Source organism: Colletotrichum karsti (assembly GCF_011947395.1).
Source record: "Colletotrichum karsti strain CkLH20 chromosome Unknown Scaffold35, whole genome shotgun sequence".
Classification (NCBI taxonomy): Eukaryota; Fungi; Ascomycota; class Sordariomycetes; order Glomerellales; family Glomerellaceae; genus Colletotrichum; species Colletotrichum karsti.
Genome location: NW_024065935.1, coordinates 479,205 through 503,197, shown reverse-complemented (window position 1 = coordinate 503,197; position 23,993 = coordinate 479,205). Strand labels below are relative to the sequence as shown.

The window sequence follows — 23,993 nt, the reverse complement described above, 5'->3', positions numbered from 1 at the left end:
CAATACCTCATATCACGCCCTCGAAGATACTCATGGTAGTCCTGAATTCCGACAAACCAAAACGTATCATGCCCTACTCGAGGAAAGATCTTAACATGCGAGGTGAACTTATCTGAGTTGCATTGTTTATTGGATGCTCAATCCATGACTATGCAAGCCTTGATACATTGCTTCTTGCGTATCGCATCCAAAGCTTCTCCAAATTGCTCCAGCTTAAAGGTCTTATCCACAATCCCGTCGACTCTCACCTTTCCAGCCTCCAGATAGTCCACACTTCTCTGCAGGCAATACATCTGCGAGAACGAACTGATGAGGGTCAGCATGATTCCATCGCAACTCCACACGGAAACGAACTTACCCAACAATGGTGATTTCATCCCCGAACACCTTGGACGGCGAGACGTTCACAAGCGCATTCTTCTTATAGACGCCATAGTACATCAGTTTCCCCCCCTTCGCCACAAACTCCATGGCCCGCTCGGCGACCTGGTGAGACCCAGACGCCTCGATCACCACGTCGAATCCGTACGGATGTCCCTTCTTGAGTGCTTCCCACTGCGGCTCCGGATCATCACGCTCGAGGTCCACGTACTCATCGCCGCACTCGAGCTTGCGAGCCAGGTCCATCTTGGCGCCCCTGTTCGAAGCCACGACGACGTGATGGCCGCCATTGTGTCTCAGCAACTGCGCGAGGCAGAGTCCCGTCGGGCCTGAGCCGATGAGGAGGGCCTTGGAGCCTACTTTCGTCCCGATTTGTTCCAGTCCGTGGATCGCGCAGGATGCTGCTTCAAAGAGCGACGCGTCGATCCAGGAAAGCTTGTGGAAATGGAACAGCTTTGCCGCCGGGAAGACACAGTACTCGGCGAAGCCCCCGTCCACTGGACCTTATCGTTAGCCATAGTCGACGCGGATGAGACTCTTGTACACAGAACTTACAATGGACGCCGTGGCCCAGGAAATTCTCGCAGTGCAGAAGCTGTCCCCGGCGGCAGTAGTGACAGTAGCCGCAGAGCTCCGAGTTGTCGGCGGTTACTTTATCGCCGATTTTGAATCCGCTCACGTCGGAGCCGATCTTGACGACGATGCCTGAAGTCTCGTGTCCGGTCACGACGGGCATGCGGGAGGCGAAGTCGCCGTCGTGGATGTGCAGGTCTGTGCCGCAGACGCCGCAGGATTTGACTGCGTTCCATGTCAGAATCTATTCGGATTCAAGAGCGACATGTGCCGGCCGCGAATTGATGTCGCCTACCTTTGATGAGGACTTCATGTGGCTTAGGTTGCGGCACGGGGATGTCTTCTAGAGAAAAGTCTTGTAGCTTGTGGTATACGATCGCCTTCATAGTGGAAGGAATGTCGTATGTGAGAGCCATTTTGAGGATAGTTGCAGACTAATTCACGAAAGGGTTGCGCGGATGTTAACGGCCGTGGAAACAGAGAATGCCTGTTGAAGCATGTCTACACACGTCAGAAAGGTGGTTGATTTATCACCTACCATCTAGCCGTGGCATATTCTGACGTTGGCCGTTCTCGGCTCGGATTTGGATCATCCCTCGTCGCGAGCGGCTCTTCCGCCCAGGAAGAGTCCACATCCGCCGTCACAACTTACGAAATACACACCTGAACATCCATGTTCCGTTGATCCGATCCCGGTCGCGACAGCATGAGGAGTAAGAATTTAGGAATTCCCTCGGGACGACGAATTTAGATAGTGTTCCCGTTGGTCGGTGTCGTCCCTAGTGTGGCTTGATCCTTGTCGCTGTCAGATCACGCTCGTCTCGAGGGAAGGCGGTTCTGGCTCCGACCGTCATCGCCATGCGAGCCCACTTTTGCCCGGGAGTTGCGTGCAACATTTCCTGATATTGCTCGTCTTGATCCCCGCAGCACCCCATGGGGAGTTGCACAGAATCTGGGGAATCGAACGAGTACCCCCTGCCCGGGAGTTCGGTGTTACGAGCATGCATCGTTGCCCGAATGAGCGTCGTTGGCAGAGGTTCTTGCAATTACGACACGGGCACACGGATAGTTATAAAACAGTCATTCCCAAGCGAAATGACCGAATCGAGAATCTGCCATCTTATCGCATATATGCTCTTCTCGGCTACCGGCTTCCCATGAAATCGGCGCTTCTTGGTCATTGGCACCTCACGTCTGAACGATGAAATCCTGGCTGGGAAGAGGCAAGAGCCTACAGTTCGGCATCACAATATGCTGTCTTTCAGCGTTCATTCTCTTCGATTATGAGCAAGGGGTATGTCCATCTCATGAGCTCCTTTCTCTGGTTCTCCTTGACTAACACAGCGACAGGTATTCGGCCCAATTCTGCGCAACGAGAACTGGCTCAACCAGTTCAAACATCCCTCCGATTCAGAAACCGGCATCATCGTCTCGTGCTACAACCTCGGCTGCTTGGTCGGCTGTATAGGTAAGATCCGACAACGTTACAAATGGGATGTTGACGGGGCCGATCTGACCTTCTCTCCGCAGTCAACTTTGTGTTCGGTGAGAAGCTGGGCCGTCGCAAATGTATTTGGATCGCCATGATATGGGTTCTCGTGGGCACCATTCTGCAGACTTCGGCCTTCTCGGTACCCCACCTCGTCATTGCGCGAATCATCACCGGCGTTGGCACCGGGTTGAAGAGTTCGACTGTCCCAACGTACGTGTTCCTCAGCACAGTCCATCCCGGCTAAGACTAACTTTTCAATCTCAGTTATCAATCGGAGCTATGCCCTCCATCATCCAGAGGCCGCCTCGTCAGCGCGGAAGTTCTATTCGTCGGTGTAAGTCATCCGTCTCTACTACAGCACCGTCAACAACCTGTCTGACAAACCGCACAAGATCGGAATCGCCGTGGCGTACTGGTTCAACTTCGGCATGAGCTTCGTCAGCGGCTCAATCGCATGGCGCCTCCCCATCGCCATGCAAGCAGCAATGGCAATCGGCGTCATCATCCTCGTCCTCGCCCTCCCCGAGTCCCCGCGATGGCTCTTCAGACACGGCCGCGACGAGGAGGCAATGGACGTCCTCTGCCTCGTGTACGACAAGGACCCCACGGACGAATTCATCAACGCGGAGAGGGCGGCCATCCTCCACGCCCTCGACGTCGAGTCCGAGACCGAGACGCCCTTCTGGGCCGTCTTCAAAAACGACGAGATCCGCACGGGGTACCGCGTCTTCCTGGCCTGGCTCATCCAGCTGATGAACCAGATATGCGGCATCAATCTTATCGTGTACTACATCCCCACGGTCCTCGAGCTCAACGTCGGCCTGGAGCACCAGCTCAGCCAGATCCTGGGAGGCTGCATCAACTTGATGTTCGCTGTGGGGAGCATCCTGCCTACAATTGCTCTGGACCGACTCGGACGCCGTCAGACTATGCTCTGGGGCTGCGCCGGGTTGGGAGTCTGTATGGTCATGGTATCCGGACTTCTGTCCCAGGCAGACGGCGGCGCGACGGCTCGCGGTACGAATTTTGCTACCGCTTCGGTGGCATTCTTCTTTCTTTACATGCTCATCTACGGAGCAAGGTGAGTGATATCTGATCTCCTTGTCTATGACTTACTAACAGTAACCTATAGCGTCAACTGCGTGCCATGGGTTTACGTACCAGAGCTCGCTCCTCTCAACGTGCGCACGCAGTGTACCGCCATCGGCATCAGCAGCAACTGGCTCTGGAACTTCACAGTCGCCATGATCACGCCCGTCATCATCACCAGACTGCAGTGGAAAGCATATCTGATATTCGCTGCGACCAACGCCGTTTTCGTGCCTATAGTCTATTTTCTTTATCGTATTTATTCTCTTCTCTTCAAAAGAAATTGGACATGGCGCTAACCTATTGCCACAGCTGAAACGAGCAACCTTCGTCTGGAGGAAGTTGATTTGATCTTCAAGACCGGCCGAAATCCTGTCACCGTCGGCAGGGAGCTAGTCGCGCAAAGAAGACAAGAGATGAAAGCTGGCGTCACAACTGGCACAGCCTTTGATGACATGGAGAAAACGACGGGGACCGTCCAACATAGGGAGCGTTAGGAAAGTAGCATTGCAACTTATGAAAGAATCAGATGTATACACAACAGCTCTCCTATTTCGTCAACCTAGATACCAGGAGCATTCGTCATTGTCAGAAATCTATCCCGTCATCTTTTAACACGGCACATTTCAGCTACAAATCATCAACCCATTATTTGGCAAATCTTGATGTAACACGTGTACATGTAGAAGGCGTCGACAGTAATTGAGAATATTTAGATTGAACGTATGAGCTATAGCCAAGAGTCTAGATTGGAGACCCGCGTACAAATATCTCGTTACCATTGCGACAAGCAGAAATTCGTGCTACTCCTCTGTCCCAGTCAACATTGCTTCAACTTGAAAGCCTGAATTCTCCAGTATTACTTCGCCACTTTCGACGTAAATCATGAGCTTGATTGACATACATTGTATTCACTCTATCCGGGGCGTCATCATCGTAAGAAGCCAAGCGGGCGTCATCCAAGACAAAATTAGGCACTTGCCCAGAAACTCCTTAGTGCATATAACAGACCAAGGAACGATGTGGTATAGAGGGAGTGACGAACTTGTTGGACGACTACATGTAATGGTAAAGGAAAGGTGAGGGGTCGTGGATATGTGAGTGGCATTATTTGGACGCGGCAATGGCCTTCTCGAGATGCTCCCAGCACTCGGGGTGTCCCAGGGCAGACACCCAAATGTTTCCCTGAAGATCCTTACCGAGAATCGTGAACACGTTTCTCGACAGCACGCTGCGGGTACGTGCAAGTGAGTGGTGGTACGAGACCTTGCCCGGTGGCGGCCGGGGCAAGACTTCCGTCGCATTGGCATTGACAGCCGCCTTCTCCGGGTCGCCATGGCCTGCGCTGGTGATTTCTCCATCGGCGCCTGTATCCGTCTGGCCTTCCGCAGCTGGTTTGATCTGGGGAATAACAGCGGGAGCGAAGTCGATACACTCAAAGAATTTGCATCGGGACCAGTTCGTGAAGATGATGAGCATACTGTCCGCCTTTCCGTACACGGGCTGGTCACCGCAGCGCCCTCTTCCACGGAGTCTGCGCATGAATGCCATGATCTGGAGCGGAGTGGTTTGCGTTTGGATGTCGTACCGGAAGCAGCGCGCAACGTATCCTAAGGGAGCCTTGACGACCTCTGCGGAAGACAAGACAGTCCAGGTTCCGACGGCAAAGTTTTGAACGTAGGTCTTTCCAGGGGCGAAGACGGTCTTAAGGCGGCCTGTAATGTCGACAGCGTTGAAGACGGTGACGGAGCGTTTACCACCGCGGGCCGAGCAGACGAGGCGGGTCCACCACGCGGTGAGAACGTCGCCTTCCGAGACGAAGGGGGCCTCTTCTGTTCCGAGACCCTTCTCATCCATCGCATGGAGATCGGCCATGGCACGGTTGCGGAGATCGGCGACAAACTTCTGAGGCAGGCATAGAATTTTGGACTCGATTTCGGGGCGACGCCACATGTCCCACAGAAAACGGATATTGAAGCGGAGATGACGGATGCCTTTGAGCTGTCTTCGGTCGATGAGCAGGGCTTCTTTCTCCGGATCGGTGTCGACGCCAACATCATCGAGAATATCCTTGCGAGCGCCGTGGAGAGCAGAAACCTCGTTCTCGCGACCAGCCATAACAAGCGACCAGTTCGTGACGAGAGACTGCATGCCCGAAGCGCCGAAGAGGACGTGGGAGAAGAGGAGGCCGACGACGGTGGCGTCTGTGAAGGTGTGAATGTGCAAGTGAATCTGGGGTTCGTCGGAAGAGAGAAGATCATCGAGGGTCATAGGCGCGCCGGCTCGAGCGCCGAGGGTATAGAAGTTGACGACACCGGGCTGGATGGAAGGTACCTCAGTTGTCTTCGGGAGGTGTTTTGCGTTGGGGTGGTCCTTGATAGAGAAGTCGTGAACGTCATGCGAGCAGCGGATTGCCGGACGCGCCTCGGTGAATTGTTGTGGGACATGTAGTTCGAGTTCGTCGTCGTCCTGTCTCGATGTTAGTCCAGTTCGCTGAAGGTGTGACTAGCGAGGATGTCCAACTCACGTTGAGCCTCATGCGACCGCCCAATTTCCTCCATTCACCTATCTCGAGCAGTTTTGCTAGCGAGCTTTGGAGTTTCTCGGCGTCCAGGACATCGTCGAACCGCAATGTCCAGTTGAGAAGCATACCACGGAAAGGTTTTGTGTCGTCAAAGAAGTGGACGGGATAGACGTCATCCGTCGCTACCTTGGGCGGCTGTTGCACGCGCTTAGGCTTGCGACCGAAGATGGAACGCACGTAATCCATTGTTGTATAGTCGGTGTTGAACGAAACGAAAGAAGGAGAAACGAAAGGGGTAATCGGGCGATGTCGTCAGTTGCTGGCTACCGTGGAGCTCTAACAAGCCAGACTCGCGGGCCTCGATTAAAAAGAAAGGAAGAGGGGGATTCAATCCGACCGTCCGTTTTGTTGCAAATAATAGAGCAATATCAAATTAGCTGGCCCTCTCAAGCGAACGAATTCCAGACGGTCGTCGGATGCCAGCTTATATTGCCAGACATTGGCAGACGTCTTTCGCAATCATGCCTTGAATTCCGGATTCAGGTCAATGGCCTGGCAGCTACTAAAATCTGTATGCCGCTGTCACGGAGGTTTCCTGTAGGTTTGAAGCACGAAGCACGGCCAGATTCGGCCAAGTACCTCCCAAGAGAGGTTCATTGCGCTTCTTCTGCAGCACCGAGAAACAACGTTTTGGTAGAGAGCATGTGCGTTTCGACCATCAGCCGAGCGAGATCGTGCCCCCTTGAAGTATAAGTCTGCAGTAGTCCCGCCTTCAAGGAGAGCAGTGATGTATCCCCCCATCTGTTCTCAGCTTGGCGGGAGAGACAAAGCTGCGTCCCTTGCCTTAGTAGTCGCTCCGAGATCTTGCAGCATTCGAATGGGATTCCCCTGCCCGGGGGTGTTGCGGTGCGTGTTACGAGATTGGTTGACAAAGAGGACCAGACCGGGATATGAAGAACTGTTATCGGCGGCGGGAGAGAGGACCTACCTAGATAGGAAATTTAGCGGGGATGGCGAGCAACGGAGCCGGCCGAGGGAGGCGGGCGAGTGAGGAGCTGATTATCGCATGTATCCCGCATTATTCCCCGCATGAAGGGTAATGCTCGCGAGTCAAAAACAGAAGAATGCTGCAACCGTTGAGCACATCTTCTTCGTCGACATCCACGGACGAAACCTTGACTGACAGGACCAGCCGAGAGAGACAAGATGACAGCGCAGCCGTTCAACCTTTGGGTGGGAGGCCAGGAGAAGCCGGGCCATGCAGAGCAGTACGTGACAATCCTTCCATTCCTGAATACCCCGCGCGTGCATTACATCTGCATGCTCATCCGTGCTCATGCTTCATGCTCATGGCTCAGGCTCGACGCTTGCTTTGCTGACACAACGCCAACAGAATCCCAGTCGAAGACCCTGCGACGGGCGAGATATTCGCAAGGTAAGGTTCTTTTAGCCCGTGACGCCCATCCGGCTGTCATGCCCGTCACTTGTCAACGGGGGCCGGCTAAGCTTATTGGCGTGGATTGGATTCTGACAAGCCGCAGCTGTCACGCCTCATCCTCCGAAGATGTCAATGAAGCCGTTCGTTTGGCACACGACGCATTCAAGGCCGGGACCTGGTCCAAAGCCCCCCGTCATGTCCGGGCGGATGTCCTCGACAAGACGGCGGAGCTCCTTACGGCGGAGCTCCCTTCGCTGATCCCGCTGGAGGTAAAGCAAACCGGACGCGCGATTCGCGAGATGCGCGCTCAGGTGCCCACGTTGGTCAAGTGGTTCAAGTATTATGCTGCTCTTCTGCGCACCGAAGAGCGTGCAGTGCTCCCGACCGTGGGCAAACTGCACAATTGGATTGATCGCGTGCCATTGGGCGTCGTCGTGCAGATCACCCCTTTCAATCATCCGCTGCTCATTGCCGTCAAGAAGATTGCTCCGGCACTTGCCGCCGGCAACAGTGTCGTTGTGAAGCCCAGCGAGCTGACTCCACTCACGACTCTGCTGCTTGGAAAGATCCTGAAGCAGGCTGGCGTCCCAGACGGGGTGTTCAGCGTCTTGCCCGGATACGGCGCAACGACGGGCAAGGCGCTTGTTGAGCACCCTCTCGTCCGGAAAGTTGACGTCACGGGCGGTACCGTGGCCGGAAGGGCGATTGGCTCAATAGTCGGCGGCAATCTGGCGCGGTACACGGCAGAGTTGGGAGGAAAGGCGCCGCTGATTGTGTTCGAGCAAGCCGACATCGACGTCGCTGTCAATGGTATCGTCTTCGGATCGTTCATTGCGAGCGGACAGACGTGCGTGGCGAGCACGAGAATCCTCGTGGAAGAAAAGACCCTGCAGACGCTGCTCTCCAAGCTGAAAACAAAGACAGAAACGATTCAGCGGCGAATGGGGTCCCCGAGCAACCCAGACTCGATGATGGGGCCGCTGATCTCGGCGAAGCAGCTGCAGAACGTGGAGGCACTCGTCGGAGAGGCGCTTGCGACAGAGGCTGTGGCATTGGTTGGAGGCCATCGCATGTCTGGATCGAGCAACCTGGACGGTACCGACTTTTCCAAGGGCTACTTCTTCGAGCCGACGGTGCTGGTGTCAAAGTCCGAGGGCGACATCCTGAAGACGCGCATCTGGCGGGAGGAAGCGTTCGGACCTGTCATTGTCGTGGCACCATTCAAGACGGAGACAGAGGCGGTCGCGTTAGCCAACGACAGCGAGTTCGGATTAGGAGCAGGTATCTGGACGCGCGACGTGGCGCAAGCGTTTCGAGTGTCGGAGCAGATCGAAGCAGGCATCGTATGGGTGAACACGCATCACCGAAACGATCCTAGCAGTCCGTGGGGTGGCGCAAAGAGCGCGAGCGGCGTCGGTAGCGAAAATGGTATCGATGCGTATCAGGCGTACACAACGACCAAGAGTACGATTGTGAGCTTCGCGAGCTCAGAGGAGGCATTGGCGACGGATGACTGGTTCCGCGAGGGTTCTGGCGATGTACGATATGGATAGGATAGACCGTACAAAAAGGTGTGGTGGGAGCTGAATAATCGACCAATGTGCAAATTTTGTTCCCGAGAGAGTGCGGGCGAAAGAAAAGATGGGAAGATGGGAGGGCCGGCAATGTTTCTCTGATGTTCGGGGATGAAAAGACACGAGGGTGTTTCAACCAGGAGGCAACCCGTCAGTGCGTGCCTGCTGGAATTGATTCTCGCCTGCAGCGTGCATCGCCGGCGGTCTTTCCTTATGTATCTCGGGCCGCAGGTGCCATCGCAAAAGACGCCAGGTCGGCTCAAAAGGCCGGACTCGAGTATTGTTTCCGAAACAAAGTGATAGAGAATAAAAAGCAGGAGCCTACTTCAACAGTTCCCAATGGCCAAAAGAGAAAATGGCAAAAGAATTAGGTCCATCCAGGATTCGAACCTGGGCTTACGGAAGACTGGTGTTAATCAGAATCCGACGTCCTAACCAACTAGACTAATAGACCGACGCCTATTGGATGAACGGGGTTGCTTTTGGGCAACCTATCATTCTGATTGATCGTAGAGTTCCTTAGGGTGGGGATCCTCCGGCCGGGCGGCCCCACGTTGGTAGAGAACACTTGTGAAGCCGCTGTCTGGGAGGCGGCGCGGTCTATTGTGTGTCAAGGTTTCGCAGTTAGCTATTAAGAACCCCCTAAGAGATCCCAGAGCTTAATGAGAAGCAAATGCCGTAATCTAGAGATTTGCCAGACCCAAAACCCGCTACCCAAATGCCATCAAATTGGGTTACGTCAAGTAACTGAATGTTGCTGGGCCGCTACCCGTGCCGCAACCGAAGGGCAAAAAATGGGAGGAAAACGGGCATGCACAATGCAATTGGACAATCCTTGACAACTGACATCGGCAAGCTTTTCGACATTGCAAACGCCCACCAGCGTAGTGTTTGGTCCCGTGTAGAAGGTTTTCTGTTCTGGTTTTATCTGATCAGATTGGACCAAGAAAACGCACCCAGAGAAGAAACACCACACGAGCCACAGTTCACCCCAAAAACTGAAGCTGCCGCTGCCGCTGCCGCTGCCGCCGTCGGGGCTGCATGACATCATCCGAACGCCATAACGAACTCAGTCGACATTTGGCAAACAGCTCACTTCAGACCGGCCGTAACAAGTGGAAAGTCAGGCACTTGGTTCGTGGTCGTCAATTGCCCTGTTCCTCCTTTCTCGACCATTACCCTTTCCAGAGCATCAAACGAACCGCATTGGCATCGACGTTAAAGCAGCATACTATCTCGCCTGAACTGCTGAGTCTGAGAGCGCCGAAAGCATTCTCAGTCAAGCCCGTCGCCAGCAATCAGCTTTACCTTACTTTCCGGGCCTTCCACCGCCATTGAATATCGACTCGGTTCTACAATGTCGCGCCCGAAACAACACATCATTTTCCTCACGGGACCGACGGGAACCGGCAAGACGACGATAGCAAAGTACCTCACCGAACAACTCCACATGACCTTCATCGAAGGTGACGATGTCCGTGCCCTCCCTCGCAACAACCCTGGCTTCCATCATCGTGCAGTGCACTGACATCATCCAGTATCACCCAAAGGAAAACGTGGAAAAGATGCACAGAGGTGAGCCTCTTACCGACGAGGACCGCTGGGGCTGGCTCGACGCCCTCCGCGATGAGGCCCTCAAGGAGCTGGAGTGCGACCTGCACGGCGTTGTCGTCACTTGTTCGGCCCTGAAGCGGACTTACCGGGACATGCTCCGGGGAGCCTCGCATCCGGAGAAGGACATTTTCGTCAACTTCGTCACCCTGCATGCGCCGGAGGACGTTCTCTTCGAGCGGGTCAAGAATCGACATGGACATTTCGCCGGCGCGAATCTGGTACATAGCCAGTTCCAGAGTCTTGATCCGCCGCATGAGGACGAGCCGGATGTTGTGGGGGTGGATGTGCAGCCGCCTGTGGATGAGGTGAAGAAGGATGCCTTGGCCAAGGTGAATAAGCTGTTGAAGAGATGAGGAATCTCTCGCAGATTTCTTTTGAATTCCTACATCCAAATGAATCATTTGAGCAAATGGGTTAGGAAGATGTATTGTGACACTACGAGTGAATGTTGAAACTATCATCTCGATCTAGTACTTTCCAAACATCGTCATTCAACGCCAAAGCCATAATCACATCCCCGTTTCGTTCTTTAGGCTGGAGAAAGAAGCCCAATCCATCAACCAAGTTCGTAGGAGTAAATGGCACCCCGATGTACGTCGGCTCTACATCCAAAACTGCGGTATCGTACATGGGAAATTTGTTCCACGCTGTAGTGATCAAAATGTCGGTTTCGACTGAGACTTTCTGCCGAATAGCCTGTTTTCGAGGCTGCGCTACAATCCAATCACATAACCCTTGCACGTCGTCCAAATTGACAGAGCGGGTCATATCCTGGATTGCGTGAGCGATACGCCAAAGTGGCGCGTCGCACAACTCTTCCGCGGAACGCTCCATGGAAGGCGTCAAGACAGAACTAGGGAAGAACTGGGATGGGAGGCCGGCCTTCTTCGAGAAGTCGATGCTGGTGAAGAATGTTGATTTCCGGGCGCCGCATCCTTCGAGAGAACGTCTTGCTCTTTGTGTCTGTTGCCAGATGAACGCTGACAAGGCCGAGAAGGTAGATACCCAAGAGGCTCCATCTGGAGAGGTGGCTTGAGATTTCAATGCAGCGAGCGCCGAGGAAGAGAATCGGATTTCGCGGCCTGTTACGGGAGGCGGTGTTACCATCGAGTTTGAGATAGGCTCATCGTCCACAACGTCTGACTGAGGAACGAAGCAACCAAAAGGCCCGGCCCTATTCGCATGGCCATCTGGCGATTCTGGTTGACCAACGCTCTCATCGACACGTTCAGCCAGGAAAGGCATTATGTGCGGCGGACTTTGCAAAACCGGTTCCAGGCCTCCGTTCTCTCCAACGGCCGTATAGATCTCTGACAGGTCGCCATATAACTGTAGGAATCCCCCAGCGCCGCCCATGACACGAGCAAGGCGAACACCAATGGCTGCAGAACCACAAGCGAACCTCGTGTGCTGAAAACTGAGCAGCGGATTGTTGAGAGCCCCTTCAGCAGTAGCATCCCATGGAGCGAGCAGAGCTGTACCGGAGCCCGGGAGCTCCGTGACGCTCAGCGTGTTTGTCGTGGCATCTCGAAATTCCGACAACGACACGTCGCAAGTTGCCTCGACAACACTGGCGCCCGTCCCGAGCCGTGTGATCGAGCGATTTCCGGTCTGGCGATCAACGATCAAACGGCCAGTCAACTGAGGATAGTAGTCTAGAAGAACGGATATAGCCTGTTTGAAGCGCTCAAAGGATACGGGTGCTGGGCACGTAATTGAGGCTTCGTAGATCCAGATCGTACAGACTGGAATCAGAGGGGAAGTGAGATGGTCTAAGGGGCCCAGTAAAAAAGGGAATGGGACTGATGAAACATGAGGGCCTGTGGCCAAGCTCACAACGTGTGAAGCGCGGGTATTGACTTTCGCGTTGCTCATAATGTGCGATACAATATGAAGAATCTGTCAAATGATGAAACTGTTCGGGTAAATAATGAAGTTGATCATACTTTTGTCTCCTATACGTACTGGAATGACAAGAGGGAAAGCTCGGGGTGATCGATCTTTCCGTTGGAAACTCATAATGACTCATAATGACAGCTCGCCGCGCGACTCAATGCAAATGATTTTTCGTTTTTCACTACATTCAAAACCTTACCATGTCAGCGATAATACATGTTTCATTCAATATTCCTTACAGTGAGTTATCAGTCGGAGGCCCCTAAAGTCCGCAACCATAGACTTCCCGTCATTCCGCTTTTGCGGAGTATGGGCGGACGTACAGTCGCGGAGTTTCAGCTTTATGGTACAAGAACGAAGAGTAGGAACGAAAGTTATAAAAGCGGCTCACTTTACAAGAGACCGTCCAAACTTCTACTTCCTAGAAATCTTACAAAAGCTAAAGCTGTGAAGATGCTTCGTGTTGGAATCGCCGGTGGCTCCAACGGAATCGGCAAAGCCATCAGCGATGCGATCAAGTCCCGCCAAGAATGGGAAGTTGTCATTCTTGGCCGCAAGGCCAGTGGATCAATGCAAGAGGACGGAAGTATTGCCCTTGATTACAGCGAATTGCCCTTGATTACAGCGACGTAGACCAGCTTCGAACAGTTCTCGAGACTCACCAGATACACACCGTCATCTGCGCCATATCCTTCCAGCACGAAAGCGCGATCCAGAACCAGCTGAATCTCATCGAAGCAGCTGTTCAGTCGTCATGCACGAAGAAATTCATGCCCAGCGAGTTCGGCATCATATACAAGCCCGAGTAAGTCGAATCTGTGCATTGATATGGCAAAATTAACTCCCTAGACATATCCGAGGTCTGCCTCTGTACGCCGGAAAGTTCGAGGCTGTTCAGCGCCTGGAGACGAGCAATCTGGAGTACACCAGGTTCTCAAACGGGCTCTTTATGGATTACTTTTTCGACCCGTATATCCCGTCGGCGTTTCCCATCAACATACCTTTGTGGGTTGACTTAGCGGAAAATTTTGCATCCATTCCAGGAGACGGCACGCAGTCTCTTGTTATGACACACTCTCGCGACGTCGGGCAATTTGTTGCCGCCCTGATAGAGCTCGATAAGTGGCAGGAAACCAGGTACTGCTTGACAGGCGACCGGCTCACCGTCAACGAGTTTGTGCAAATCGCTGAGTCGGTAAAGGGCGTCAAGTTTGAAAAGCATTACGACAGTCTGGAGGAGCTTGATAACGGCCAAACCACACTTCTTCCATCCGTACGCGCGACGTTGCCGACAGGTGCGGAGGCCGCTGTGGTACAGCGTCTCATAGCCGATGCTGGCGCGAGAGTCGTTCGGGGCGAGATGGATCTTCCTCAGAATGGCTCCTTGAACGAGATGTTCCCAGAACTTCAAACCCTCAAAGTCCAGGATGCTGTGAAAATTTGGTTCGCCGGTCAAGAGGGAAAGCCGACGTAGATATCAAACACGGTTAAGCTAGCAGAGGGCATTTAACTTTTTGTCAACAATTAGGATAGGTCTGCTAAGTATTCAATACATGTAGGCGATCAATAAAACCCCCTGTTTGGTAAAAAGATGTAGATGTACAACACGTTAAATGAAGAAGGTCACATATGCTCCCTCAAATGAGATACCTGAAGCCTTTGCCAGCCGCATCAAGCCGGCCAGCAGCTTCCGCCTCTTGCTCCTTCAGCTCCAACTTCCGATTCTCTCTCTTCAGCACAAAATGCAACACCACGCTCGCAATAATTGCCATCACCGCCATCGCAGCATTGACGCTGAATGCCAATACGAATCTCGGCGCCGCGTCGTTAGGGTACAGGTATGAGCCGTAAATCCCAGAAAACGTCGAAAACGCATTGTTAAACGCGACCGCAGCGGCTCGCTTGGCAGCTGGCCGGTACATCGTGTTCGCCGTCCACACCATAGACATGTTGAAACCAGTGTAGATCCCGGGCAGCATGATCATGGCGCCGAAGTATCGTGGTCCAATACCAGTCGCGGCACTCGAGACGATAAACCCAATAAGCGAACATGAAAGAGGCACAACGGTATGCCAGAACCTCTCGCTCGTCCGGTCCGCGTTCCATGACACGCCAGCGCAGGCAATGCACGCAAGCAGGTACGGGGGAGAGGTGAGGAGCAGCGTTGTGATGCGGTCCTTACCAAGACTACCCACCACCGTCGGGAAGAAGCTGTTGATCGAGATCGCGCTCGCTGCGCCGTATACTAGCACAACGAGGATCCAGTTGATCGGATCAACCATGATCATCTTGAAACCCGCAAGTATCGGCTGCGATGACGAAGAAGTCCAGTCCTCCTCGCCGGCGGCATCGTTCTCCATGCGCCACATGGCCATTTGCCGCTCCTGCTCCGTGAGCCACTTCGTGTTGGCAGGGAAGTCTGGGAGAATGAAGAATGCGCCGATGGCGATGAGAACTGTCAGTGAGCCCTCGATGATGAAGAGCCAGCGCCAGGCGAGCAGTCCCGCGAGGCCGTCCATCCCGTTTGTTATGCCCGCTGCGATGAGGCCTGAAAAGGCGCCGGAAAGCATGCTGCCGCTGTAGAAGAGACCGGTTCTCACGCCGAGCTCTTTTCTGACGTACCACGCGCTGAGGGTTGCAAGGCAGCCTGTCCAAACAAAGTCGTTAGTAATGCCAATTTGAATGTTTGATGTTGATAATTGGTTTGACTGACCAGGGTAAAAAGCGGCTTCTACGAAACCCAAGAGGAATCGAGTCGCCAACAAACCACCGAAATTCTGCGCCGCGCCGCTGCAGGCACATAAAACACCCTGATTGCATCATTCCTTGTCAGCGGAAAGCGCTCCGAGCGTGTGGTTACACAGATTGAGATTCGGCTGCAAAGCCTGTCACGTTACACGCTTGCAATGCGGCAACTCGATGATGCACTGAAGAGCGTCGCTTAAATGACTCTTTGGGGATTGGATCTCGAACGTCCGACTCACCCAAACTGCCATGCATCCTGTCAAATACATGGCCGGTCGCCCAATCTTGTTCAAGAACAGGTTTGATGGCACCTGCATGAGGATGTATCCGACGAAGAGGATTGATACGCAGGTCTGACAATCACAATTATTAGCCTTGGTTTCGCGGTGACTTGACAAATAGGTCTTACCTGAAATTCATTGCCCGTAAGTCCGAGATCCTTTTCCAAACCAGCAAGTCTGGCTGAACCAATTGCGTTCCTGTCAAGGTAGTTCATGATATAGATCAAGATCATTGTAGGCAGCATCCGAAGATCGACCTGAAATTTGTCAGATGGGAAGTGCAATAATCAGGGATGGTATGCAGACTTTACGGAGCAACCTCTTCTCAAGAGCCTTGAACTCCTCCTCCGAGAGGTCCCTCAGGAGTTCCGGCAGCGGTCTAGTACGCCATTCTGTAGTTTGACCCTCGGAACTGGCTTTGCTGGCGTCGGTGGTGTCGATCGTCTTCTTCTGGGATTCGTTCTCGATGGCGTCGCTGTTTGGGGGAGGCATCTTGGTTTTGGGGATATTGGTTCTCGCAACTAAGGGGTAAAGCCAATGATTGGAGTTTGCAGAGTTCAATGTCTTGATTCTGGCTAAGTCTCGATGTTAAATATACAACCCTTAAAGAAAATGAAAGTGCACTTACATCTAACAAGCTTGATCACTTGATCAACTTCCCCTTCTTGCTACTGAACTTCCCCTCAATTATGCCCAGCCCGAGGTATTTCCTTAGACAAGATACCTGATTGTAAGGCAGGTCCAAGTCGAGAATCTCTCTCAAAATAACGATAGCGCTATCTCACACGAGATAAGTGTTGACAAGGAATAGGCTGGGGGAACAACTGCAAGAATGCAACATGCTCCGCTTCGATGCCAACCATCCACAGCACGCCCACTGAGTCGTATGTATCGGCTGTTAATGCACGGATGCCGATGGGTTGATGGATTCGTGGGATTGCGGGGTGGTGGGTTCAGTCCAGGAGTGCGACACTTATCAATCGGCCGCTAGAGTATGAGAGACCGAACCGGAGCGGGTCACTGGGCACTCTTTTATCTTTCGTCAACAATGTTTGCTTCATATCGGCCAGTGGAAACCGACGTGTTCTGGGCAATCATAGGCAACTACGGACAATAATGGATAATGGAGTGGCAGCCCGCCTCCGAATCAATAACATGGTCTATCCTTGTTGGTGGTTGACGTCTCCTTGTCAAGGATCTTATTAGCCGCCAGTGACGTGATGCAGCCACCCAGCTTCATGTGGTGACAATAGACTGGAGAGCACAACAAGCATTGTGGTGAACCGTGTATGTCGTATCACTTCTAATGGCCGATGTCAATGTGGAACGGATATCCTCCGCAAACGCGGGGAAGCTGGCATGCACGTCGACCGTACATACCGAGTCTTGCTGCGCGGATGTGGCCAACGAGCAAGGCATCGGCCCCTCAATCGGCCATCGTGAGCCGAAGGCGTCTCACTTGCATAGGTTCTTTCAGTTATATAATTCCGGATCAAGTGGTGTTAAGATTGATGGCTTGGTTCAGATGCAACATCAGAGTTTAAACCGCCATTGCCAAGATAAACTTAAGCCCTCCTTGCCCCTTCGCAACAATCTTCTCAGTCACTTCAACTCTTAACTGTAATATCGATCAGACGGTAGTCATGGCCAAACCCTCAGTCCTCATCGTGGGTGGTGGTGTCTTCGGCACATCCACCGCGTACCACATGTCCCTTCGCGGATACGACACCGTTACGGTCCTCGACCGTTTCGATGCTCCATCCAAGGACTCGGCCGCGACCGACTTGAACAAGGTTGTTCGCGCTGACTATCCCAATCCGCTCTATGCCAAGCTCGGTGACGAGACAATGCGTGAATGGACCGACCCCAGGTCCATCTTCGCAGGCATGTACCGCGAGACAGGTTGGATTATGAGCGGACACAACATGACGCGGGGTTGGCTCAACAGTGCGCTTGAAACCGCGAAGAAAGCTGGCCGTCAGGGTATCGAGTTTTTGACGACCGAGGAAATGAAGCAGAGATGGCCCTGTCTGACGGGAGATTTCCCCGATTGGACTAACCTTTGGAGTCCCGCAGCTGGTTGGGTAAGTAACATAATGTTTCTCCTTTCATTAAATGATTTCATGTGAAGCTTACTCTTGTGTCACATCTTGAAGGTGCCTTCAGGTCAAGCGCTTCTAAGGATGGCCAATGCAGCCAGAGCACAAGGCGTCAAATACATCAGTGGTGAAGCGGGACACGTCAAGAAGCTGCTGTATGACAATGACGGCACTTGCAGAGGCGCCATCTCGGCAGATGGAACCGCTTACACGGCTGATATCGTGGTACTGGCCACCGGCGCCAACACAGCGACACTTGTTGAAGCGAAGAAGGAGGTTGTCGCACAAACCTCGGTCATCTGTGTGATGAAGCTTGAACCGCATGAAGTTGAGAAGTTCAAGGACATTCCGATCATTGACGACTTTGAACAAGGTGAGCATCTGGATATTTGGCCGACAGTTGCAATCAGCTCTGACTCAAAAAATAGGCATCATCTTCCCACCCGACGAGAATGGGTTGGTAAAACTCTGCAGCGTCAGGCTGCTTACCAACTATCGCAACAGACATGTCGCTGGAGCCTCAGTCCTTCACTCATTGGCAGACTATCCCGATGATGGGTGCCCGAAGGAGATTGAGGATGAGATGCGATCGTTCGTCCGAGAGATGATCCCCGAGCTGGCCGATCGACCTTTTATCTCAACCAAGCTTTGCTGGTAAGTACCTTAGGCGAAGCCGGATGTTTGCCGATGGCTTTCTACTAGAAACCTCACTTCAACGGAGTATTAGTCGCTAACTATCACTTCCAGGGATGGCATGGCAACAGATCTCAACTTCAGAGTTTGCCCCTATCCCAACACCAAGAACCTTTTCGTTGCCACAGTTGGGTCCAACCATGGCTTCAAGTTCTTACCAATAATCGGCAAGTATGTCATCGACATGCTTGAAGGCAACCTGAGCAAGGATCTGCAAGAGCTATGGGCGTGGAAGAATGGAAGAATTCCCGAAGGCACACAAGATCCCCATCCTTGGCCCTTGCGTGATCTTTCAGATTTGAAAGGATGGCGGAGTCGCAACGCTCCTGGTGCCGGAAAGCTTCCGTGGACTTGGAGTCGTTTGTGAGAGTAGTGAGGTAGTAAGGCTTCATGGAACAGCGAAGCGTGGATTGTGATGGGCGTCTCACATAGGCCTACAGAAGTGATTGTTGAATGAGTAACAATTGGAAAGCATTTCATTTCGTGTTGGTGAAGTACTTGTATTACAAATCATAGAAGCAGCAATCATTTGCCAAGATTGTGCTCGCTAAGGATGCTCCCACCAAACAAATGCAATATGCCGCGCAATACAATGCAGCCAAAGGATGCTCCCACATATCATCACAGTTGTGTATTCGATTTCATCGTGCATCAGCCAGTCAGATCGCCTTTCTGGCCTCATCATACAACTAAAGTGGGATAGCTGCCGCCGCTAGAGGTAGATTGTCCGAAAGTCCGTCGGAACTCCGCCGGCATTCCGGATTCAAACGCCAAAACAGCCCTTAGTCTACGCGTGTTGAGGAACAGAGTCTGTACATTCTGGAACTCATCGTGAGAGCTTGTGTTATGAGATAATTTATTTCTACAAACCATTCTGTTGCTGTGCCTAGGTGGATGCTGAGTATGGAGAGGAGTCCTCGCCCAGGCCAACTTCAATCGCTCTACGAAACCTCTCCCCACAGTTTCCTACCCACCAAAGGTCTCGAAGAGAGGTCAAAATGACACAGTAATTCTGCAAAACCCGTAAAGCCATTGTATCCCGTGTTTTGATAAGATTGATGAACTCATCAGAGACGCTTGTCGGCCAGCTTCCAACCATTCGGAACTCCGTCGAAGCCTGCTTGAGTGATGCGCGGAGTCGAATAATGCCATCAATCACAGACGAATTGTCAGTAGCGCCCTGAAGACCGCGCAAGGCTTCAAGAGAATGCTCGAAGGATGTGTTGTCGCCATCTCGAGGCTTGTACAAGAGCTTCGCCATTTCCTTGGTATGTGTTGCATTGCCAGATGTCCACAGCGCACGCTTCCCTCGTAGCGCACTAAATATTTCGATGATGTCTTGTAATGTGAAGTCGTTGGGATCAGTCTGTAACTGTGCGAATGTCAAGATACACAGAACAGCGGAAAACAAAACCAACGTCTCATGTGAAACACTTGTGTCTTGCAGGCGTTGCAACTGGTGACGGAATATTTGAAGCCCCATCTGCTGATGATGCAGAGCTCGTACGTAGAAACGATCCGTTGCCAGATCTTCAACGCCACGGTTTGAGTGTGTGAGGTGCGTTCCAGCCAATGCAAGGAGACCGTGCATCAACAATGGTTCATGTTGCTCATATGCTTGGTCCGGTATGGAATACTGCCAGACACGCTGAACCTCGGGCAGAAGAGACAAAGATTCAGCTGTAGAGGTGGAGTAGTGGTGCATCAGCTTCATGTCCAATGCATCGAATGTGAGCTGGCGACTGGGGTCAATTGAATGATTGGATGTTGGCTGAGTAGTCGAGTTGGGCAAATGAGCATCCGACGACGATGCCCATCCGTAAGAGCAGTTTTTGGCGAATCGCTGGCAGTTCTTGCATCGCGGATATGTCTCATCACACTGAAAACCAGTTAGCGTCATTTGAAGAAAGCATTTCAGGTTTCTCCTTCCACGTGCCTTCACGCGACGACCTTTGCATTGCGCGCAACCCAAGCGAGACTTCACATGTGGCCTTCGGCTTGGCATGTTGCTTGATATAGCTGAGATATGTCTAACGTGTGGTAAATCAGTGGCATTAGGTATGGTATACGAGGAGTACGAGGTTTCTGATTTTATTTTGGATGGACTTTTGGTTCTAATAAGAACGCCGTCAGCAGCACAGCTGAGCCACTGACGCGTCTTAGTGCTTATGGGCGGAATCTTATCTGACCGTTATTCCCCTAGTCTTCGCGTGGTCATTTGCGGACCCAGTCTCTTCTCAGGTAGCCTGGCATGTCTCATTGGAATTCGTAAGGTAAGCCTCGGACTTTGTGATGGGTTTGGGAATCCCCGTGCTCTCCGGTCGTGCCGATAGGTTGGAATCCTGGGTAGACATACAATTGACTCATTGTGGCTGCGGATATCTTGGCTTTTGGGCTGTGAGTTGCGAATTTCGCACACAGACATCGGGGTAAATATGAAAACTCCGATTCCTTTCTAGTGTTTTTCGGCGACATCACAGTGTGTAAACAAGTTTGTGGCCCTTCACCTTTCCATCCTTCAGATCTCTCAAGCCTGAGAGAACCCCCTCAAGTCCTTCTTGTCTCTCTTCGACAACGTGTGCCTTCAGTTTGCCTTCATTGATGAGGTGGCTCGTCAATGACCAGAACATCTTCGCAAACTCGTAGTCCTTAGGCTGTCCTTCCACTACCTTGCCGTACTTCATCGAAGTCTCACCGATGCCGCTGTACCCAGAAGTAAGATGAATTTCAACGTCATTCCTGTCAATTAGCACGGTGGGGACATAGTCATGGGTGTTTTACATACCTTGGGAATACTTTTCCTGGCAGAAGCAGTGAGCACCTAGGCCTTTTACTACCAGTGACCTCGCCAGCTAGCGCGTCGGCGCAGATTTTCATACTGCTCTCGTTAGTAATGATGTCGAAGGCATACATCAGTCCGTTATTTGTCTCGCGCCGAATTCTGCTGCCAACGTTCCCCTCGTGGTAATCATAACAGACGCTCGCTCCGAGGCTTTTCAGACGATCGAATTGGTGCGGTGAGGCCAGCGTGATGACTTGTAGGCCGGCTAGTCGAGCATATTGGATTGCGAGACAGCCCGTAGCCGTGCTGCCGCCATATATCAAGACTGCGAAGGACTTCGGAGTAGGTTCATCAGGAAGAGGCAGCTGTAGGGACTGAAAGAGCCCTTGGCCTGCTGTCGTGACTCCGGCACCCAGCGTAGCACCGCTGCTCCAGCTCCAGTCGTCTGGCAGGTGTGCGAAAATACCGTCTTTGATTTCGGCATACTCTGCGAACCCGCCATCTCGGGGTGCGTAGGAATTGCAGCCGTGAACGAGGCCCGCAATCCTGTCGCCAACTTTGACCTGCCATCCATCTTATGAGAATAAGTTTGCTTGATGGAAAATAAATGCCTTACCTTCGATTTTACTTGTTGTCCGATTGCCTCGACAATTCCTGCGACGTCGCATCCCACGATCTCGCCTCCTTTGGCAAAGCCGAAGACGTGCTTGTAGTCGGTCGGATTCAGCGCCAATGCATGTACTTTGATCCTTACAAAGGTATCACGGACTGGCAGATCTTCCACCTCAGCGACTGCTGCACCATCGGTACCGTCCGCCACAAGTGCCTTCATGGTGATCGTTCAAAGAGTTGGTGTTTTCGGGTAGATGAGTGTACTTCGGTTTTGCCAGGAGGAAGGAAGACCATCTAAAAGATGCAGGTTTCAAGAGACGTCCAATTGAGATGAAAATTCCTTGACTTATATGTCAAGCACAAATACAAACAGCCGGGCGTGCTTGGTCGCGATGTAGAAAGACGACATCGGCGCTGAAGCTAGTTTTAGAGGTCAGGACCGAGCGACGCCAACTTCAGCCCATCGACTGCCCTACAACACCGTGTGGCCCGAAGGTTATGTCGAAAGCAAGTATTTAATACTTACTGCTCATTTCGATCGGTTTCCGCGAATGCAGAACAGCTTTTCGACACCTATCTCTCACTCTCAAAATCAAAAGTACAGTGAGAACATAATGTGTTCTAAGTTTCTGCTGTAGTCATAAGTTATGGATCTCTCCGTGTTTGTCAAATTATGAAAGTAACGTATAAAAGGCTCTGAAACGAATCTATGAAGATATCTCTCGATATTGTGTGTCGCCCTCCCATCCCTCATGTTAACGTGAATAAAGCCCAACACCTTTGAAAGCATTCCATATCCATACCTAGACTCTGAACTACTTCACTCGTGAATGGCTGTATTGGAACCATCTGAGATGGCACACCCTTCTTTAATCGGAAAGAGGAATAGCTCTCATGGAGTAGTCAGAGTCGTTCGGTTGAGAATCTTTGTTTCTCGGTTGAGAGGAGGCACGTCCTCGCGAGCTGATGGCGGGAAAGAATATGCCGGGATAAGCAACCGTCATGAGAATTGCGGCAATAGCAATCATCCTGAAAGCCATATGTGAGCAAGAGGTCTTTCAATGACGTGTCACTCAGGAGATACTTACATTCCGTCCAAGACCAAGAATTCACCTTCTTTACGCATGAGTTCGTTACCCCAGCCACCAGCCATTTCAGGAAGACTAAAAAAGCTGTGAGCGGATGATGCTTCCATGTCAGTAACTGGAAGAAAACCTACCGGTAAATGCAGCGAATGAAAATTGTCACAAATGCAACTGTTGATGCGGACAAATAGAACCGGAACCTCCAGTTGGGCTCAGCCGACTGGTTCCAGGGGTTCGAACCTTTCGTCGACCGCCTCCTGCTGTAAGTCCGCCAAGCAAAGTCGATGGCCAGTAAGCCGCAAATACCCATCGTAACAACCTGGAACGCAATGCCAGCAATCATGAGGTTGTTTCCCGTGTCGGCCAAGCTGTCGTCTCCGTCGGCGGATGCGGCCATGCCTCCGCCGGCAGCTTGCATGAGAAAACTGATAGCGTCGCAGCTGATGAAGATCCAAGTATACCACTTCGGGGCGAGGCGGGAGTTCTCCGGTCCAATGTAGGTGATGAGATGCTTGAGCGTGAGGTAGATTCCTGCCGCCATAAAGGACGGCGCAAGGATGAGGCAAACAACCTGCAGGCGAAAGCCATCATCGCTCCAGGGGTTCTGGTTGAGCAGCAGTCGACCAATGTATCCGAGTGCTTCGAGGCCGCAACCAATGACCATTACAGCTGTGAACGCACGAAGCCGAAATTTAATACCGAGAACGAGTTGTGCCACGGTGCAGATACTGAAAAGGGCTACAAAGAAAGCATTGCCGCCAACGTTCGGATAGTAGCCGTAGATGGTAGCCTCCACGGGGCAAGGAGGAGTGACTTCGATGCATCTCTCCATGGTTTCGAATGGATAGGGAGGTAACTGGAATAGATGGATTGATGATGATAATGATGATGATTTGAACACCCAAAAGCAGGCATTGTGAGTTGCCTTTATATGCTGTCTTACTCGTAGTTATTTACGAGTGTTTATTTGCTCATGTTTGGGCCTCAATGCGTTGCGCGGCATACGAGGCGGTGTTCAATCCTTTCCACTCCTTGCCCGGGCAGTGGTAGCGAGTTGTGGTTGACGGACACGAGAAACACATCGTTTATCGTAGGCTAAACCACGAACGGCGAAG

The 23,993-nt window shown here is 52.2% G+C and overlaps 9 protein-coding genes across 9 annotated transcripts; 4 read left to right on the top strand and 5 right to left on the bottom strand.

Annotated features, from left to right (window-relative positions):
- Nucleotides 1-137: 137 nt before the first annotated feature.
- Nucleotides 138-1,370, bottom strand: CkaCkLH20_09755 (uncharacterized protein; the record flags this gene model as incomplete). The annotated part of the gene is made up of 4 exons (XM_038892470.1): nucleotides 138-306; nucleotides 359-878; nucleotides 937-1,179; nucleotides 1,250-1,370. 4 exons carry the CDS (start codon nucleotides 1,368-1,370, stop codon nucleotides 138-140), a joined length of 1,053 nt encoding a protein of 350 aa, XP_038742353.1.
- A 785-nt stretch (nucleotides 1,371-2,155) lies between these two features.
- Nucleotides 2,156-4,032, top strand: CkaCkLH20_09754 (uncharacterized protein; the record flags this gene model as incomplete). Its single annotated transcript, XM_038892469.1, has 7 exons — nucleotides 2,156-2,248; nucleotides 2,305-2,422; nucleotides 2,485-2,656; nucleotides 2,711-2,780; nucleotides 2,839-3,527; nucleotides 3,579-3,790; nucleotides 3,848-4,032. The coding sequence occupies 7 exons, from the start codon at nucleotides 2,156-2,158 to the stop codon at nucleotides 4,030-4,032; spliced, it is 1,539 nt and encodes a 512-aa protein (XP_038742352.1).
- Nucleotides 4,033-4,642: 610 nt separating this feature from the next.
- On the bottom strand, nucleotides 4,643-6,305 carry CkaCkLH20_09753 (lysr family regulatory protein; the record flags this gene model as incomplete). The annotated part of the gene is made up of 2 exons (XM_038892468.1): nucleotides 4,643-6,004; nucleotides 6,063-6,305. The coding sequence occupies 2 exons, from the start codon at nucleotides 6,303-6,305 to the stop codon at nucleotides 4,643-4,645; spliced, it is 1,605 nt and encodes a 534-aa protein (XP_038742351.1).
- Nucleotides 6,306-7,265: 960 nt separating this feature from the next.
- Nucleotides 7,266-9,050, top strand: CkaCkLH20_09752 (aldehyde dehydrogenase; the record flags this gene model as incomplete). Its single annotated transcript, XM_038892467.1, has 3 exons — nucleotides 7,266-7,327; nucleotides 7,453-7,494; nucleotides 7,601-9,050. 3 exons carry the CDS (start codon nucleotides 7,266-7,268, stop codon nucleotides 9,048-9,050), a joined length of 1,554 nt encoding a protein of 517 aa, XP_038742350.1.
- Nucleotides 9,051-10,428: 1,378 nt separating this feature from the next.
- CkaCkLH20_09751 (nmra-like family protein) lies at nucleotides 10,429-14,055 on the top strand (the record flags this gene model as incomplete). Its single annotated transcript, XM_038892466.1, has 5 exons — nucleotides 10,429-10,545; nucleotides 10,610-11,014; nucleotides 13,035-13,167; nucleotides 13,230-13,386; nucleotides 13,431-14,055. The coding sequence occupies 5 exons, from the start codon at nucleotides 10,429-10,431 to the stop codon at nucleotides 14,053-14,055; spliced, it is 1,437 nt and encodes a 478-aa protein (XP_038742349.1).
- A 163-nt stretch (nucleotides 14,056-14,218) lies between these two features.
- CkaCkLH20_09750 (TNA1 is necessary for nicotinic acid import into the cell) lies at nucleotides 14,219-16,099 on the bottom strand (the record flags this gene model as incomplete). Its single annotated transcript, XM_038892465.1, has 5 exons — nucleotides 14,219-15,228; nucleotides 15,295-15,391; nucleotides 15,566-15,679; nucleotides 15,736-15,864; nucleotides 15,914-16,099. The coding sequence occupies 5 exons, from the start codon at nucleotides 16,097-16,099 to the stop codon at nucleotides 14,219-14,221; spliced, it is 1,536 nt and encodes a 511-aa protein (XP_038742348.1).
- Nucleotides 16,100-17,250: 1,151 nt separating this feature from the next.
- Nucleotides 17,251-18,766, top strand: CkaCkLH20_09749 (FAD dependent oxidoreductase; the record flags this gene model as incomplete). Its single annotated transcript, XM_038892464.1, has 4 exons — nucleotides 17,251-17,691; nucleotides 17,764-18,079; nucleotides 18,135-18,360; nucleotides 18,454-18,766. 4 exons carry the CDS (start codon nucleotides 17,251-17,253, stop codon nucleotides 18,764-18,766), a joined length of 1,296 nt encoding a protein of 431 aa, XP_038742347.1.
- A 2,107-nt stretch (nucleotides 18,767-20,873) lies between these two features.
- CkaCkLH20_09748 (GroES-like protein) lies at nucleotides 20,874-22,013 on the bottom strand (the record flags this gene model as incomplete). The annotated part of the gene is made up of 3 exons (XM_038892463.1): nucleotides 20,874-21,102; nucleotides 21,185-21,744; nucleotides 21,798-22,013. 3 exons carry the CDS (start codon nucleotides 22,011-22,013, stop codon nucleotides 20,874-20,876), a joined length of 1,005 nt encoding a protein of 334 aa, XP_038742346.1.
- Nucleotides 22,014-22,662: 649 nt separating this feature from the next.
- On the bottom strand, nucleotides 22,663-23,710 carry CkaCkLH20_09747 (RTA1 like protein; the record flags this gene model as incomplete). Its single annotated transcript, XM_038892462.1, has 3 exons — nucleotides 22,663-22,822; nucleotides 22,882-22,956; nucleotides 23,013-23,710. 3 exons carry the CDS (start codon nucleotides 23,708-23,710, stop codon nucleotides 22,663-22,665), a joined length of 933 nt encoding a protein of 310 aa, XP_038742345.1.
- Nucleotides 23,711-23,993: the final 283 nt, after the last annotated feature.